Below are 16,473 nucleotides of genomic sequence, written 5' to 3' on the forward strand. Positions count from 1 at the left end.
AAAAAATTGAAATTACATTTTGATCCTGTGAAGAAGTGTTTTCATCTCAACCTTCAGAACATCATGTTCTTGCGGGGCTGAAGACATAGTGCAGAGGTTTAGGCACTTGTCTTGTGCTCGGCTGACCCAAGTTTGATCTCATTACTGCTATGATCCCCTGAGCACCATCAAGAGTGACCCCGAGAGCACCACCAGATGTAGCTCCAAAACAAAAACAAAAATACAGAGATAATACGACCTTCTGGGCCAGGGATGTGACTCAGTGGTGAAGTATGTGCCTTGATTGCATGAGACCTGGGTTTGATATCCAGCACTGTAAACAAACCACATGTTCATAGTAGTACAGAATTCTTTTCTGTTAGAACATAGTCTTAGACAATGCACAGCTACTAAGGGAGTTCCAGGTCCAGTTAACTCAACATGTGTTTTGCTAACAGGGGAACTCTTATGCTTGAGAAGTCTGAACAAAACCCAATACTGTTTCCATGAATTTTCCATTGTAAGGGTAAGACACTTCTTCCCTATCTGGAGAAAGTGAAAATAGAATACAGAACAGGAAATGAAAGAAAGGAAACATCAGTTTATTTTTTCTCTGCTTAGAGTTCAGGAAAGGGCTTTTCATCACTGTGCTTTTGAAAGTAGAATTCAAGGGAAACTGGGATAATGAGTGGCGGCACAGCATTTAGAATGCCAAGGTGGTGAGTAAAATAATTGGAAGCTCACCAGAGGTGTTGGAAATCATGTCTTGTGCCTTTTGCGCATTAGACAGAGCCAGGTGTTGTGTTCATAAGCTGGGTATAGGGGGGTCAGAATTGGGGTCCGGCTTGTGTCTGGGGCCGTGAAAGGTGGGGGCAGAGGACAGAGGATGCTACTACTTTAAATTCTACCTGCTCCAAAGATCACATGAAAAGCAAGTACAAAATTTATGCAAACCTAGAAAATTTTATAGTAATATTATTTATATATATATCACTATGTTATATTTATTGTCTGTAATGTTGTAACAGAGTTCTGCTTTTATAGGGAAAAAACCTCTTGATTGGAAAAAGTCTTTCTGCACTCTTTGTTTTTATCTTTTTTTTTCTTTTCTTTTTTTTGGGTGGAGGGCATCACACCTGGCAATCCTCAGGGGCTACTCCTGGCTCTGCACTCGAATTACTCCTGGTGGTGCTCTGGGGACCAGGGATGCCAGGGATCAAACCTGGGTAGGCCACATGCAAGGCAAACGCCCGCCCCACTGTACTATCCCTTCAGCCCTCTTTGACTTATCTTAAGGAGAATCTCAAAGAGGTTGTAAAGAGGTCTTAGAGAGACCTTCCAAGGCATCGGTTTCTGTCAGGGGCAGTGGAGTGTGCAGATAAAAGTGCATCCTTCAAATGAATGGATTTCAGTCACGTGTCATGGGGCAAGCTGAGGCCAGAGAGGTTAGGTGAGGAGATACATGTCACCTAATTGGGAGAAAAAGGCTTTGAATCTGAACAAAACATTCAACAAAATGATCCAACAAAATATACACAAGGATGGTATAAATGTTTTTCTAGGGAGCACAAAGATACATAAGTATACATATGTCTGTATATTGTATATTGTATACATATAAATCAATATACATTTATTTATTAGTAGAGTCTGTATGTATACATATATCTGTATATTGTATATTGTATACATATAAATCAATATACATTTATTTATTAGTAGAGTCTGTGGAACATTTTATAAACAATTTCAAGTTATTGAATTAAATACGGTTGTCGCTTGCTCTATATAAGGAATATATAATTTATGAGTTAAATGCTATTTTCAGTACACAAGTGTAAGTAATAAATGAAATCATAGGGCAGTTCACACTGGTGTTTAGCAACACATCTTTCATCAGGTAGATTTTTGAGTTTTATCTGTGTGTATAAGCAGGTTGAAAATCCATTTTATCAGCACCAGCTTAGATCCTTGGCAAGCCGTGTATTCCCTCAACCTCGCCAGCAGTGATACCCAAATACAGAGCCAGGAGGAAGCCCTGAGCACAGCAGGGTTTCACCTAAAAGCCAAAAATCTAAAAACGAAAAACAGAGTACATTTTAGGGTCAGAGAGCTAATAGAAGGGTCAAGTGCTCGCCTTGCTCATGGCCAGCCCTGATTTGATTCCCAGCACCGCATATAGTCCCCGAGTGCTGCCAGGAGTGATTCTTGAGCACAGAGCCAGGAGCAATTTCTAAGCACTTTTGGCTTTTTTTTTTTTTTTTTTTTTGCTTTTTGGGTCACACCCGGCGATGCACAGGGGTTACTCCTGGCTCTGCACTCAGGAATCACCCCTGGCAGTGCTCAGAGGACCATATGGGATGCTGGGAATCGAACCCGGGTTGGCCGCGTGCAAGGCAAATGCCCTACCCACTATGCTATTGCTCCAGCCCTCTAAGCACTTTCAGATGTGGCCCCCAAAGCAAAATATCTTTAAAGGACTTAGTAAAAACATTCTTTCCTTTTTCAAAGCTTGTCTTTGCTTTCTGCGGGCAAGATGACCGCCCGGACTTTGCGGAGTGTGGGGAGGTTTCTCTCCCGCCAGGCTTGCAGCTCCCAGATCAGCGGCTTCATCACTAGCCCGGGAGCTGTCGGAAGGGCAGGGTCCCTTACAGCTCACGACAACGGCAGGTGCAGCCCCGGGCCTGCCGCTGAGCTCCAAACCACGAGCTTCATTTTAACAAGGTGCCCAAGTGATTCATGGGCCCGGATTTTTAAAAATTAATTTTTTATTAGAAACACCGTGATTTACAAAGTTGTTCATTATACAGTTGTTTCAAGCATTTAGTGTTCCAACACCACCGGTGTGACCTTCCCTCCACCAGTGTTCCCAGTTTCCCTCCCCATCCCAACCTGCGCCCTTAGGCACATAACAAATTTACTTTTTATTGCTTATTCCAACAAAACTTTAAGAACTGGAAATAGAATGATCAGAAAATAAATCCTATATGATTTTGACCTATATAAATAAGAAAATTAAAGCCATTTTATTAAAAGATAAAAAAAATGTCTATCTCATTATAGGACTAGAGCGATAACACAGGGACTGGAGCGATAGCACAGCGGGTAGGGCATTTGCCTTGCACGCGGCCGACCTGGGTTTGATTCCTCTGTCCCTCTCAGAGAGCCCCACAAGCTGCCGACAGTATCCCGCCCACACGGCAGAGCCTGGCAAGCTCCCTGTGGCGTATCCAATATGCCCAAAACAGTAACAGCAAGTCTCACAATGGAGATGTTACTGGTGTCTGCTCGAGCAAAATGATGACAACAGGACGGCATTGCTATAGTGCTACTCTCATTTATGTATATGTTTTCAACTCTGAATTCTACAGTATATTACATGACATTTTATTTTATACTTGGATCTTGTCATGAATCATGCCTCACCTGTCATTAATAACACTTTTAAAGCAACTCTGTGTTAATATATTTTGGAGTTTACATGGAATAGGTAAGGTCATGAGCCCAAATTTATTTTTAGTAAATTTGTTTGCTCATCCAATAAGACAACAATGTGTGCAAATTACCCCACTCCTGGTCCTTTCGATTCCTCCCTCTGCCTCTGTTGAATTTTGCTTCTTGTGTTTTGAAGTTATTTTCCTTGGCATAGACAGATGTTTTACATATATATAAATTATATATATATTATATCTTCCTGAAGAACTGAATCTAGAACTTTATGTCCTTTCTTATTCCTCTTAATCTTCAACAGTTAAGTTGGTCTGAAAGCCAGTTTAAAATCCAGTCATCACATAGCTATTCTGGCTTCAGACGGTTCGTATTTGCTTGCTGCATGTTTTCGTAGCTTTTGCCTTTAGCATTTCTATACCCTTTTTGAATCAGATGTTCTCCATGAGACACCATTTAGTTGATTTGTATTTTTAAAAACTCCTTTTCATAGACTGAGGAGATTGCATAGATTCACATACGTGCTTTGCATGCTGGGGACCCTGGTTCCATTGCTGGCACCCCATGACCTCTGCCAACACCACCAGCTGGTGCAAGTAATATCGTTGGGATCCCCTCATTGAGCTTTAGGGACAAGTCTGAGTCTCATTGAAAGTGGACCCCAGTCACTGTGAGCACTGTGTGGGTTGTCCTCAATAATACATAACAAATCACATCATTGTCTCTTAATTTTAGATCATTAGCATGTCAATGCTAATGTGTTTGACTGCTTCTTCTGTTTAAACTAATTTGTTCCCTTTTGCCTTATTATTTTTCTATGCCTCATTCTTACTGACTTCCTTTTTTTTTTTCTAAGTTGATCTCTTGGAAGTAAATCTCCTCTTCCTTTCTCCCGTACTGTTCTTCTCTTCCCCATTGCACTCCCAACACAATAAACCAGTTTGGAAATAGTTTATTTTTGTTTTCTTAAAATTACTCTTCTATATGTAAATCATACTTAATAGCACTGTAGCACTGTCCTCCCATTGTTCATCAATTTGCTCAAGTGGGTACCAGTAACGTCTCTGTTGTGAGACTTGTCACTGTTTTTGGCATATCGAATACGCCATGGGTAGCTTGCCAGACTCTGCCATGCAGGTGGGATATTCTCGGTAGCTTGCCAGGCTCTCCAAGAGTGATGGGGGAATCGAACCTGGGTAGGTCGCCTGCAAGGAAAATGCCCTAATCGCTGTGTTATCGCTCCAGTCCAAATCTTATTTAATACATTCTCTAATTAATTATTCATATATCCTAACGAAATAATGTTGCATTTAATGTACTAAATTTTCCCCTAAATAATCTTTTGTACATCTAAATCCTGTCCTTTTTTTTTTTTTTGCTTTTTGGGTCACACCTGACAATGCACAGGGGTTACTCATGGATCTTCACTCAGGAATTACTCCTGGTGGTGCTTGGAAGACCATATGGGATGCTGGGAATTGAATCTGGGTTGACTGCGGGCAAGGCAAACACACCCTACCCGCTGTGCCATCACTCCAACTCTCCAACTCCTATCTTATTCTTATACTATTTTATTTAGTATTTTAGTTCTATTCCAAATTAGACATTCCAGTTATCCATATTATAATGAAAGTTTTAGTTTAGATCTCTCTATGTAGGTGCTAGGATTCTCTCAGGAGTAGAATGACATACCATGGCATAATACTTTTCTTGTATTTTACATTTGCTGGGTTTTGCACTATACCTGGAAGTGAATATTATTCAAAGTCAATTAACTCTCAAGTTACAAAAGCAGAGCATTGACGGTCTTCCTGTGTCTATACAAAAGGACATTGCTCTGAATTAACTATGCGAAGGACAGAAGGAGAAGAGAAAAGCAATATTTACAAGTTAACAGGGTCTGATTAGGAGATAAAGGTGATTGACTGGTTGGGGAGGCAGAGCACAAAGAAAGAGGTTACAGATAAACACAGAGGATTGGGAGTGCCTCGGGAGCACTGTGATGGGAGTAACCTAACAAACTCAAGCTCCCTGTTGCAAGGCAGAAAGGACAAACCAATGCTATCCTACAACTTTCCTTTTATTTTATATTTGGTGAGCTTTGCACTACACCTGGAAGTACTCAGGGACTACTTTTCAACTCTGCTCAGAGGTTGCTCCTGGTGGTGCTCAGGGACTATATGGTGCTAGGAATTGTGTCCTGCCCACTGAGCTATCTCTCTGGATCTATTTCTCTTTTTTTGTGGTTAACATTGACATGAAATGGGTACAATAGTTGGGAGAAGCCTGATTTGCTTTTGTCAGAAGCTCATGCAGCTTATGAATATGCCACCCATAGTTTGGGACCAAATGATGTGCGTGGCTTCTGTTACATTTCCGCTCAGTCAGCCTCCAAAAACAGAACACACACGATAATGCCTGTGTCTTTCCTGCTGCACCTCGGTGCTTAGCAACGCAGATAAATGTCAAAGAGGCAGCACCTGACTGGGAGAACGCCGCTGAGCTGGAAGCCACACTGGAGATATTATTCTCTCCTCCTGCTTTGGGGAAGTTCTTACCCGTTTCTGTGGTGCGAGACAAATCTGGAGAGGTGAAGGCTCAGAGGCAAAAGAAAAATTACAGGCTAGAGTAAATGTTTTGCATGTGGGAGCCTGGGGTTTGATCCTGAGCACTGCAGGGTTTGACCGCCCAGCTGGGAGTTGACCCTCCACAACTGCCTGGTGTTGTTCTATTCCAGCTTTGTCACCTGCCAGGGGCGGGGCATGTTCCCTCATTTTGCAGCCTCTACGTCTTCGTCTATGTCGTGGGATAATCACACATACCTTTCAAGAGTTGTGGTTTTTCTTTTAAAATGGCGTTGTGAACAATGTATATGATAGACAAATGGATGAAACAAATCTATAACAAATAACAATGTAATGAAGACAGAGTGGGTCTGGGAGAGTGACTCAAGTAGTTTTATAAGTACCTAGCATGTTTGAGGCCCTGGGTTTGATCCCTGGCGCCAGAGCACTCTGGAACGCATCAACAACAAAACTAATGAAAGCTGCTTTTTTAAAGTGGTGGAAACAGAATGATTTTACCCTTTGTGAGGAAACAGAACATCTCAAGGATCACAAACAGAACAGCTCCAAGTCCGCATGCCTTTCACAAATCTAGCTGCCCTCTTCTTCCCAAATGGAGCCAACACACTGCCTTTGGTGCTGATTGTTAAGTAACTTTGTTATTTCACAATCCAGGCTTATATCCAGAAATAATTTCATTTTGCTCCTGAAATTTTTATAATTATTTATATGTGTGTACATATATATCTCTAGAGCGATAGCAAAGTGGCTAGAGCATTTGCCTTGCATGTGCCTGACCCGGCTTTGATTCTTCTGTCCCTCTCGGAGAGCCCGGCAAGCTACTGATAGTATCTCGTCCATATGGCAAACCCTGGCAAGCTACCCATGGCATATTCGATATGCCAAAAACAGTAACAACTCAGTAACAACAGTAACAGTAACAACAGTAACAAAGTAAAGTCTCACAATGGAGATGTTACTGGTGCCTGCTCCAGCAAATTGATGAGTAATGGGATGACAGTGACAGTGACATATATATATATACATATATATACATATACATATGTGTATATATATATTTGTGTGTGTACTTTCACTTCATTTTCTTGGCTCCATGGCATTCATTTCACAGATGTCCTTGCTCTTTTTAAGTATAAAATAAAAATAATAACAAAAATTTCATGCATTCCATGTGCCACTTTACAAGGTGATGTTCTTAATTATCCCCATCACAAATATGAGGAAAGAGCCACCTAGAGATTAAATAATATTCTTAGGCTTGGAACCAAGTTTAATCTAGCTAGGAACTCTGGATCCCACAAAATTTATCAAGTTTATTTAACTTTCTCGTAGTCTCAAGTTTTTCTGTGAGCTCTGCAGTCGGCTCTGAAAGGATTAAATGAAAATTTGTGCCCTTCCACTAAAGCTTGTGTTTCTGTTTAGTTTCTGTGGTGGGAAAACACCCTCCTTTATGTACTCATAAAGTTTGTGCTTTACTTGCCATAAGCCTCTGTGTTTTTTGGTTCTTTTCCAAAAAATTGTCACCCAAATTGTGCCCTTGGTTATACCATGAGATTTCATTGAAATTGTGGTAGCTTTGCCAGTCAAGGCTATTCACAGCCCCTAGGCCAAGCATTTTGCCACTTTGTTGATAATTTACTTCTCAGTTAGCATTTCACCTTCATCCCTTCACCTCCACCCATTCATGGCCATGCTTGTTGGCCATTCTCTGGTGCTGTGCACCTTTGATGCCTTTGACCTTGTCCCTTGAAGGTCTTTTCCCAAATCATTTCTGTACAGATCATTAGCGAAGGGTTTTAAACGAATAGAAAATGACAACTTTGAGAGTTGTTAGAGTCGTTTGATACGGTGTCTGTCTTTTGTTGATTCAGCTGATTCCACAAATGTATACTGAATTATCTGCTGGGTCTGCGTTTTGTGTCGCTGAGCTCCTTTCATGAACCAAACCCCGTCCTTCTCTCCCACCTGCCCCTGAAAGAGTGAGGTAAGCATATTATCTCCATTTTCAGGTGGACAAACAAATACTGCAGGACACACTTTGTTGCTTATGCTTTCTTAAATTTCCTGCTTTCGTTCCTTCCAACCAGCAAATGTATGTGAGGATGGGCCTTTTCCAGGCCCAGTGCTGAGAGTTAGACAGCCCAGATGAGTAATACGTAGGGTGGCCTCAGAGCCTGCCCAGTGCTCTTAGAGGTGTATGGCCGTCTGGATTCACTCGAGGTGCTTGTCTGGAAATTCCTAAAGAAAAGAATTATTCACATGGACATGCAGGAATGATGGTTTGCACCAAAAGAACCGTGGGACTGGAGTACAGCAGGTAGTGTGCTTGCCTTGCACACGGCCAACCTGGGTTCGATTCCCCCCTGAGCATCGCCAGGAGTGATTCCTGAGTGCAGAGCCAGGAATAACCTCTGAGCACTGCCGGGTGTGGCCCCCAAAACAGATAAACAAAAAACAAAACAAAACCCACATTGACATGGTAACCTCCTTATCTGCGGCTCTATAGTGGCCTGGATGTGGTTTTTGAGAGCTACCATCATTTCTGTGTTTTGAGGTTTGTGTTGCTGGTGTTGTTTTATTTGGGGGCCACACCTGGCAGTGCTCAGAGGGTAATCCTGGCTTTGTGCTCAGGGATCATTCATGGCGGGACTCAGGGAACCATATGGGGTGCCGAGGGATTGAACCTAGTTGGCAAAGCAAGCGCCCTACCCGTGATACTATCATTTCTGTCCCAGACCACCATTATTTTTGACTTCTGGTTCACCAGCTTTTTGTTGTTGTTGTTTTTGGTGCCACCTCTGCTGGTGCCCAAGGGCTATTTCTGGAGTTACCCCTGATGGTGTTCTGGGGACCCTGCACAGTGCTGGGGATGGAACCAGGGTCGACTTCCAGCACGGCAAGTGCCTTAAGCCCTGTGCTTTCTCTCCACCACCTACTTCTGTGGATTTTTTTTTTTTTTTTGCTTTTTGGGTCACACCCAGTAATGCACAGGGGTTACTTCTGGCTCTGCACTCAGGAATTACTCCTGGCGGTGCTCAGGGGACCGTATGGGATGCTGGGAATCGAACCCGGGTTGGCCGTGTGCAAGGCCAATGCGCTACCCACTGAGCTATCGCTCCAGCCCCTACTTCTGTGTTTTGCAGCCGCTTCCACACTACAGACACATCTGAACCTGCAGGACCTGCTTCCTGTCCAAATTCTCTTTCCTCCTCAGAACCTTCACCTGTGGAATCAGGCCCAGGACCCACCTGCTCACTGTCTGTGTGTCAGACTCTCAATGTTTCTAGAAACCTGTTCCCCTTGCATGCGGCAAATTCTCCATCATTCTTTCCCACAAATCTACAATAGTTACCAGCAGAGATGAGAGCCCCAGAGTTGTCCTACTGTCACATAGCATGCATTTTAGGTCAGTTCTGAGGCCATATTTATAACTACTCTTCTTTCCCCCAAGCTGTTTGTGTTTGCTAACAGATAATATGTATTTCTGCTGCTATTTTAAAACCACTTATGCATGCATGCCATTTCAGTAAAGAGTTTGAAAACATTCTGATCTTGAGTGGAGCTCTGTGCGGCTATGTCTGAGCTCAGGCAAGGTCCCTAACCCTGAGGAGTGCTGGCCCTTTTATCAGACATGTGGAGAATTGGGCTGGAGAGATGGTACAATGGGTAGGACATTTGCCTTGCATGTGGCCGACCTGGATTTGGTCCCCCACATCCCATGTAACACCCCCCCAGCACCACCAGGAATAATTCCTGAGTGCAGAGCCAGGAGTAACCCCTGAATATCACCAGGTGTAGTCCATAAAGAAAAAAAGAACAAACCCCAAATAGCTCAGAGATGTGGGGTGCTGTGTTCCCTGTGCTGCTCGCAGCCAAAGAAGATGTGGGTGAAACAGCTCAGAAGCTGCAACTGGGAGGTTGGTCTTCTGTTTTAAAATGTGTCCATAGGGTGGTGTGGATCGCCGGGTAAGTTTCTCCCTCACACTCGATGACTGTGATTTTCACACAACACCCACCAGGGTCTCGCCACCCCCTGCCATCATCTATTCTTCCTCCCTGGCTAGCTCTGCCCATGCCCACTCTTCTCTGGGCGCCACTGTTCCCGTGTCAGAGTCTGAGTTTGTCTTTATTTGTTTGCTCTGTTCCTTTTATTTATTTATTTTTTTAAAAATATAACCCCTCCCCCACCCCCAGCTCTGTTCAGGGATTTTTAGGTGCTCTGGTGTGCTGGAGTGTGGACTTACAGTGCTAGGACTCAGGGCTTTATGCCTGCAGGCATAAACCCATTTTAGCTATCTCCCTTCCCATCTCCCTTCTTGTGCTTTGCTACCTTGTTGTCCCTAGAGGAGTGAAATCACATGGCATTGGTCATTCTCCTGCTGACTTTTCATTCATTTTACCTTGGCAAGATCCCTTGCCACAGATGTCTAGATCTCCTCTTTCCTTCACTGCTCAGTTGAGTGCATGGGTCTGTAGAGTTACAAGTCTTTTTTTTTTTTTTTCAAATTGAATCATGATGAGATCCACAGTTACTAAGTTGTTCTTGGTTGAGTCTCAGTTATATGAAGTTCCAACAACCATTGCACGTTTCCCAACACCAATGTCCCCAGTTTCCTGCCTGCCCACCTCTCCTCCCCTTAACCCCCACTTCCTGCAGCCTGCAGTCTGCCTCTATGGCAGCTACCTCTCTCTCTCTCTCTCTCTCTCTCTCTCTCTTTCTCTCTCGGTATTTTACTTTTTAGGCACTATAGTTTGCAGTAGTGTTACTGAAAGGGTGTCAGAGTTGTCTGAGTCTTGATGGGTCTTGTTCATAGCCATATTCCATCTCGACTCTTGGGGGAAATGCTGCAATGTACATAAGAGCTCATCTCCTCCCGTGTACTGCTTTTACATTCTTTGCATAAATACCCAGAAGTGGAATTAGTGGATCATATGGTATTTCTATTTTCAACTGCTTGCCCCTGCTGCCTAGAACATTCTCTGTTCGTACCGAGGGGCTCGGTGCAGTGTGCTGCACTGACGCCTCAGTGGGACTCTCCTCACCCCTCTCTGCGGCTGTATCCAGGCTTCAGCTACCCACGCCAGGATTACCGGGGCAGCTCTGCCAGGAGCCTTTGTGCCTCCATTTCCCTCTACTGCCATGTGTTCCCTCAAAGTGATGTTTCTGAGATGAAAACGGGATCTCTCTTACTAGATAAAATTTAGATGTATATTTAAAATTTGTGGCTGCGTGACATCTTATAGCCTACTTCTTCCTCTGGGAGAATCTGGCAAGCTACCGGGAGTTTCCTGCCCACATAGGAGAGCCTCGCAAACTCCCCATGGTGTATTCATATAACAAAACCAATAACAATGCTGGGTCTCATTCCCCTGACTCTGAAAGAGCCTCCAATGCGGCATCGTTGGGAAGGACGAGTAAAGAGAGGCTTCTAAAATCTCAGGGCTAGGACGAATGGAGATGTTACTGAGACTGCTTGAGAAATTCGACGATCAACAGGATGATGATGATGATGATTATGATGATGATTTAAAATTTACATTTCCAGTGTAGTAGGTTAACATCAATTCTGAGTTCTTTCCTAGACTGTCCACTGTTTGCCAATGCTCAGCTGCTCCCTCATGGCACTTCCTGTGGCCCAGAACCTCCAGGCACCATAGTTCTCTGCTTGATCCCCTCCTCAGTGCATTTCCCTCTTGCCTAGGCAGATGGGATTCAATTTAAGGTTTTTTTTTTTCTTTTTGGATCACACCCAAGGATGCACAGGTGTCACTCCTGGCTCTGCACTCAGGAATTACTCCTGGCATTGCTTGGGGAACCATAGGAGATGCTGGGAATTGAACCCGGGTCGGCTGCGTGCAAGGCAAATCCCCTACCCACTGTGCTATCGCTCCAGCCCCAATTTAAGGTTTAATTTAGTGTATTAAATAAGTTGACTTTAAAAATTGGGTTGGGAGGCTTTGGGGTCATACTTGGCTGTACTCCAGACTTACTCCTGACTCTGTGCTTAGTGATCACTCCTGACAGTACTTGGGGGACCATATAGGGTGCTAGGGATTGAACTGGGGTTGTCCATATGCAAGATAAGTGTCTTACCCCTGTCCTATCTCTCAGGCTCTAATTTTTAGTTTAGATAGCACTTCTTCCAGTAAGTCTTATTGTATATCCTTTAGTCCAGTTCAAGTTTTTTTTTTCCTTCCCCACCCCCATCCCTTGCTGTTGATGTATCATGGAAGGATTTCACATTGGTTGAGGTGGGTTTAATGCAGGTGAGGCATAAGTTATGGCGGTTGTTCTCTGTGTTCGGTCACGAGTCCCAGGTTCTTCAATATCTTCAAGAAAGGAAATATTGAATAATAAAGGTGCTCAGACTCAGAGTTGGAAAGTAGAAAAGTTTATAAAAGTAGAAAAGAAAAGAAAAGGAGCTCCCCAAGTGCAGAAGAACTTAATGTAAGATCAAGTTAAAAGTGAGCTTTGTGTGTGCCCTTTTATTTATTTATTTATTTATTTATTTATTTATTTATTTATTTATTTATTTATTTATTTATTTATTTGCTTTTTGGGTCACACTCCTGGCTCTGCAGTCAGGAATTATCCCTGGAGGTGCTCAGGGGACCATATGGGATGCCGGGGATTGAACCCACGTCTGCCACGTGCAAGGCAAATGCCCTATCTGCTGTGCTATTGCTCCGGCCCCTGTGTGTGCCCTTTTAAAGTTTCCTTGCATTCCTTCTTTTTCAAGGATTTACACAAGATGGCAGAAAATCCACGGTGATGGCTAGCTGGTCCAATCTCCCCAGGCCCAATTGCCTAGTATCTTAGTTTCCTTGTCTGCCTAGGTTCCAGGGCTGGGTTTATGATACTGGGAAACCCTGGGAGTGCTGAGACAGAACCATGGGGTTAGAGTGTGTCCGGTTGATGGGGGAGAGACGGAACATGTGGAGGGAAGAAACTGTTGCTTTCTGGCTCACTATCAAGGGGAACCTGAAGGCTTCCTCTTTCATGTTGCTTACACGTTAAGTTGTGGTGTTCAAGCCCCTTCTGGTGGTAGTTCTTGCTGGAGGTTTCTGTGACACCCTCGTGTGTGCTCGCTGGGGTTTGGACTCCTGGCTAAGTGTTCTGGCATCATTTTGGTTGTGGTGTTTCTGGAGCTCAGTGGTGCGGGAGTCCTGAGAGCAGGGCAGCCGGGTGCGGGTCTGCGATGGCTCTGCAGATTGAACTTGCAACCTGGGGATTACAAGCCACTGGTCCCTCTCCTGATCCCTCTGGATCCGCTGTTTGGATCGCCTCTGCCCTGCAATCCTTCTTCCCCCATACCCATAACAGTGGGGTGATGCCAAACTTAAATGGCCAGTGTAGACAGTTGGGGCTGTTTGTTGACACCTGCTGAACTGGCACCTGGCGTTCACTAAGGGGCAGTGAATGAACTGAGGAAAGAGCCCAGACATAGAGCTGGGTTATTTAGCAGCGGTCCTGGGTTATAGTATTGTCCAGCATCTAATGGATCCTTTTCTCCTTTATTTTCTTAACAGACAAAGATGTGAGCACTGGGAGTTATAACCTTTCCTCTGCAACCACGGGAAGCTACTACAGTTGTGTCAGCCAGATCACGATAGGTGAGCAATGCTGTCATTTTTTGGTATGGAGTTTTTTCCTCTTCTTCTTCCTTCTCCTTCTCCTCTTCCTCCTCCTCTTTCTCCTCCTCTTCCTCCTCCTCCTCCCTTCTCTTCCTCCTATCCCCCCTCCTTTTCCTCTTCTTCCTTCTCCTCTCCCCCTCCCCTTCCTCTTCTTCCTCCTCTTCCTCTCCTCTTTCTCCTCCTTTTCATCTTTCCCCTCCATCTCCTCTTCCCCCTCCTCCCCCCATACCTGGCAGTGTTCAGGGGCTACTCCTGGCTCTGTGCTTAGGGGCATTGTGGCACTGTGAATGGAATCCAGCTTCCTGCATGGAAAGAATGTACTCCAGACCTTTATACTACCTTCTTGGCCAATATATATATATATATATATATATATATATACATGCATATGGCATATATATATATGTATATATATATTAAATATATGTATGCCATACCCAGCCATGTTCAGGGCTGCTCTTTGTGGTGCTGGGGGATCATGCTGTGCCAGGGTTCGAATCCAGACCTTCTGGAAGGGCACCATCTCTTTGTTTCTAAAAAATTATGTTTGCCTGGGAAGGCCAGTTGTGGAGGTGCTAAGGAAGCAATGAATAGGAAATGTTAGCTCATGAGCATTTATTTCCAGCGTCAGTGATTGCTTATGGACTCACTTTTCTGGGGTGCCCTCTTGTGGATCCTTATTGCTTTTGCACAGAAATGGATTGAAGGAATGTGTTCAGGGGAATAAGATGGGTCTTTCTTCCCCCAAAGCTCCCCCCACCCCCCAACCAATTTAATCATTTGTTCAGACTCATTTATGTATAGCTTGAATTGTTATGTACTTAATATTGAAATGAATTTGCTTTACATAATTTATAATCATATTTAAAATAATTAAAGTTTCAGTTACAATGGGCATAGAAAATAGAAAAAGAATATTTCCATAGGTATAAGGTCATGCACAGAGAGTAGGGCATTTGTCTTGCACGTGGTTGACCTGGGTTTGATTCCTCCGTCCCTCTCGGAGAGCCCGGCAAGCTACCGAGAGTATCCTGCCCACACAGCAGAGCCTGGTAAGCTCCCCGTGGTGTATTCTATATGCCCAAAACAGTAAAAACAGGTCTCATAATGGAGATGTTACTGGTGCCCCATCAAGCAAATCAATGAACAATGGGAGGACAGTGCTACAGTGAAGGTCATGCATGCATGAAGAAAATAACAAATAATGAATGTTTTTGAATATGAGCTCCCTCTTGGAGAATCCCAGGTCCCAGCCTGCCCCTGACTTCTCAGAAAGGATGCATCACTGAGGGTCTCCACCAGAGACAACATTCCCCTCCTGTGTTCTCCTGGCTGTTGTCGCGTAAGCCTATGCATGCTTGTCTGTTTCAAAAGGAGAAGGATTACCCTAAATTTTTCTGTTTGTTGAATCCTTTCTCTCCTTTCTACTCCCTTACAAAATAGTCTTCATTCCAGAACCTTGGCCTCTGACTTAGAAAAGAAAAAAAAAGGATGATAATGAGAGCTAACATTTGTTTTTATTTTGAATTTCCTATGCATCGACTACTCTGGGCTCTTGACCAAAATGATCTGTAGAAATGGGTTGGTTAAGCCGTCCAATGCTTTTCTTTCAGAACCTTCTCTCCTGCATTGAACAGTGAGACCAGAATGGTCTGTTGAATGGGTTGATTAAATTGCCCGATGATTTTCCTTCAGGACTTTCTCTCCTTTTGCCTTCCTTAGAGAATTTATCTTTGGGATGTGAGTCATGTGGCTGCCATAGTTTCAGGTATTAATTTTAGAGTCATCAGCTTCCAGAAGGAAATGACCTTTGGTGCCTTCTTTGGGGCATTCACTTCCTGTGTTAAGAATACGTTCCCTGAAGGGGTCTCAGAATTCTATCTCATTGAGTAGGATTAGGCCACGTGACTATTTTTTGAACCAATCATTGCAGAGGGTGGAGAGCATCTCTGTAGACCACTAGGTGTGTGTCCTGAGTCACACGACTGCGGGTTTTGGTGGGGCTGAGTTGCTGCCCACAGTCCCTGGAGTACAATGCCCTTTTGCACTATTTATAGTAGAAGTAGAAAGAAGTGAACAACTCAAGACTCAAAAGAAAAGAATCAAAGCCATCTTGCCACATTCAGCAGTGAAGAAAGCTGGCAGGCACCACAACACAGGAGAATTCTCCAGGCCCCATACTGAGCCGATATCTCCAGGATATCTCCCAGATGGCGCAGGTGCAGTTTCCTCCCCTTCTCCAGATGGAACCCTGGAGACCATGAGCTTCTACAAGCATGGCTCCGGTATGTGGCTCTAGGACTATTTCTCCGAAACACACAGCTGCTTATGCGGCCTCGTGACCTTTCTTGATATACAAAGTGAAACTAGAGAGAGAGCTGTGACACGCGGGGCTTCGAGGGTTGGGGGGTGGAACCGGCCCCTCTCCCTGTTCTGACTAGGCCCTGAATTGCTGCCCATGAATGGCTCCTGGCTGCTAAGCAGTCATCATCTCAGAGGCACACAGACCAATCTTGGAACCCAGCGGCTTCTGACAGAAATGCCTCTGGACTGAGCATTTAACTATGATGCTGTGCCACCCTGGGCGGGGAAAGGTGTTTGTCCATTCCACCTTTTCTCCCCCTTGGCGAGGTGGCTGCCACCTTTTCAGAGCCTATTGGACAGCCAGATATGAGACTGTAGTGATGTGACACGCGTGGCCTCACGGGATGGGGGATGGAACCGGCCCCTCTCCCTGCCCTGACTAGGCCCTAAGTTGCCGCTCATGACCGGCTCCTGGGTCCTGAGCAGCCATGATCCCAGAGGCACATAAACCAATCTCAGAATC

The 16,473-nt window shown here is 44.3% G+C and overlaps 1 protein-coding gene across 2 annotated transcripts in view; it reads left to right on the forward strand.

Moving 5' to 3' along the window:
* ANO4 (anoctamin 4) overlaps positions 1–16,473 on the forward strand; it is a 439,919-nt gene that overhangs the window by 5,745 nt on the left and 417,701 nt on the right. For both annotated transcript variants that reach the window (XM_055118276.1, XM_055118277.1), the window contains exon 2: positions 13,542–13,625. In XM_055118276.1, coding sequence (XP_054974251.1) covers positions 13,542–13,625 — 84 coding nt within the window. The remainder of the gene's footprint in view (positions 1–13,541; positions 13,626–16,473) is intronic.

The sequence above is a fragment of the Sorex araneus genome, chromosome 10 (genome assembly GCF_027595985.1).
Source record: "Sorex araneus isolate mSorAra2 chromosome 10, mSorAra2.pri, whole genome shotgun sequence".
NCBI lineage: Eukaryota > Metazoa > Chordata > Mammalia > Eulipotyphla > Soricidae > Sorex > Sorex araneus.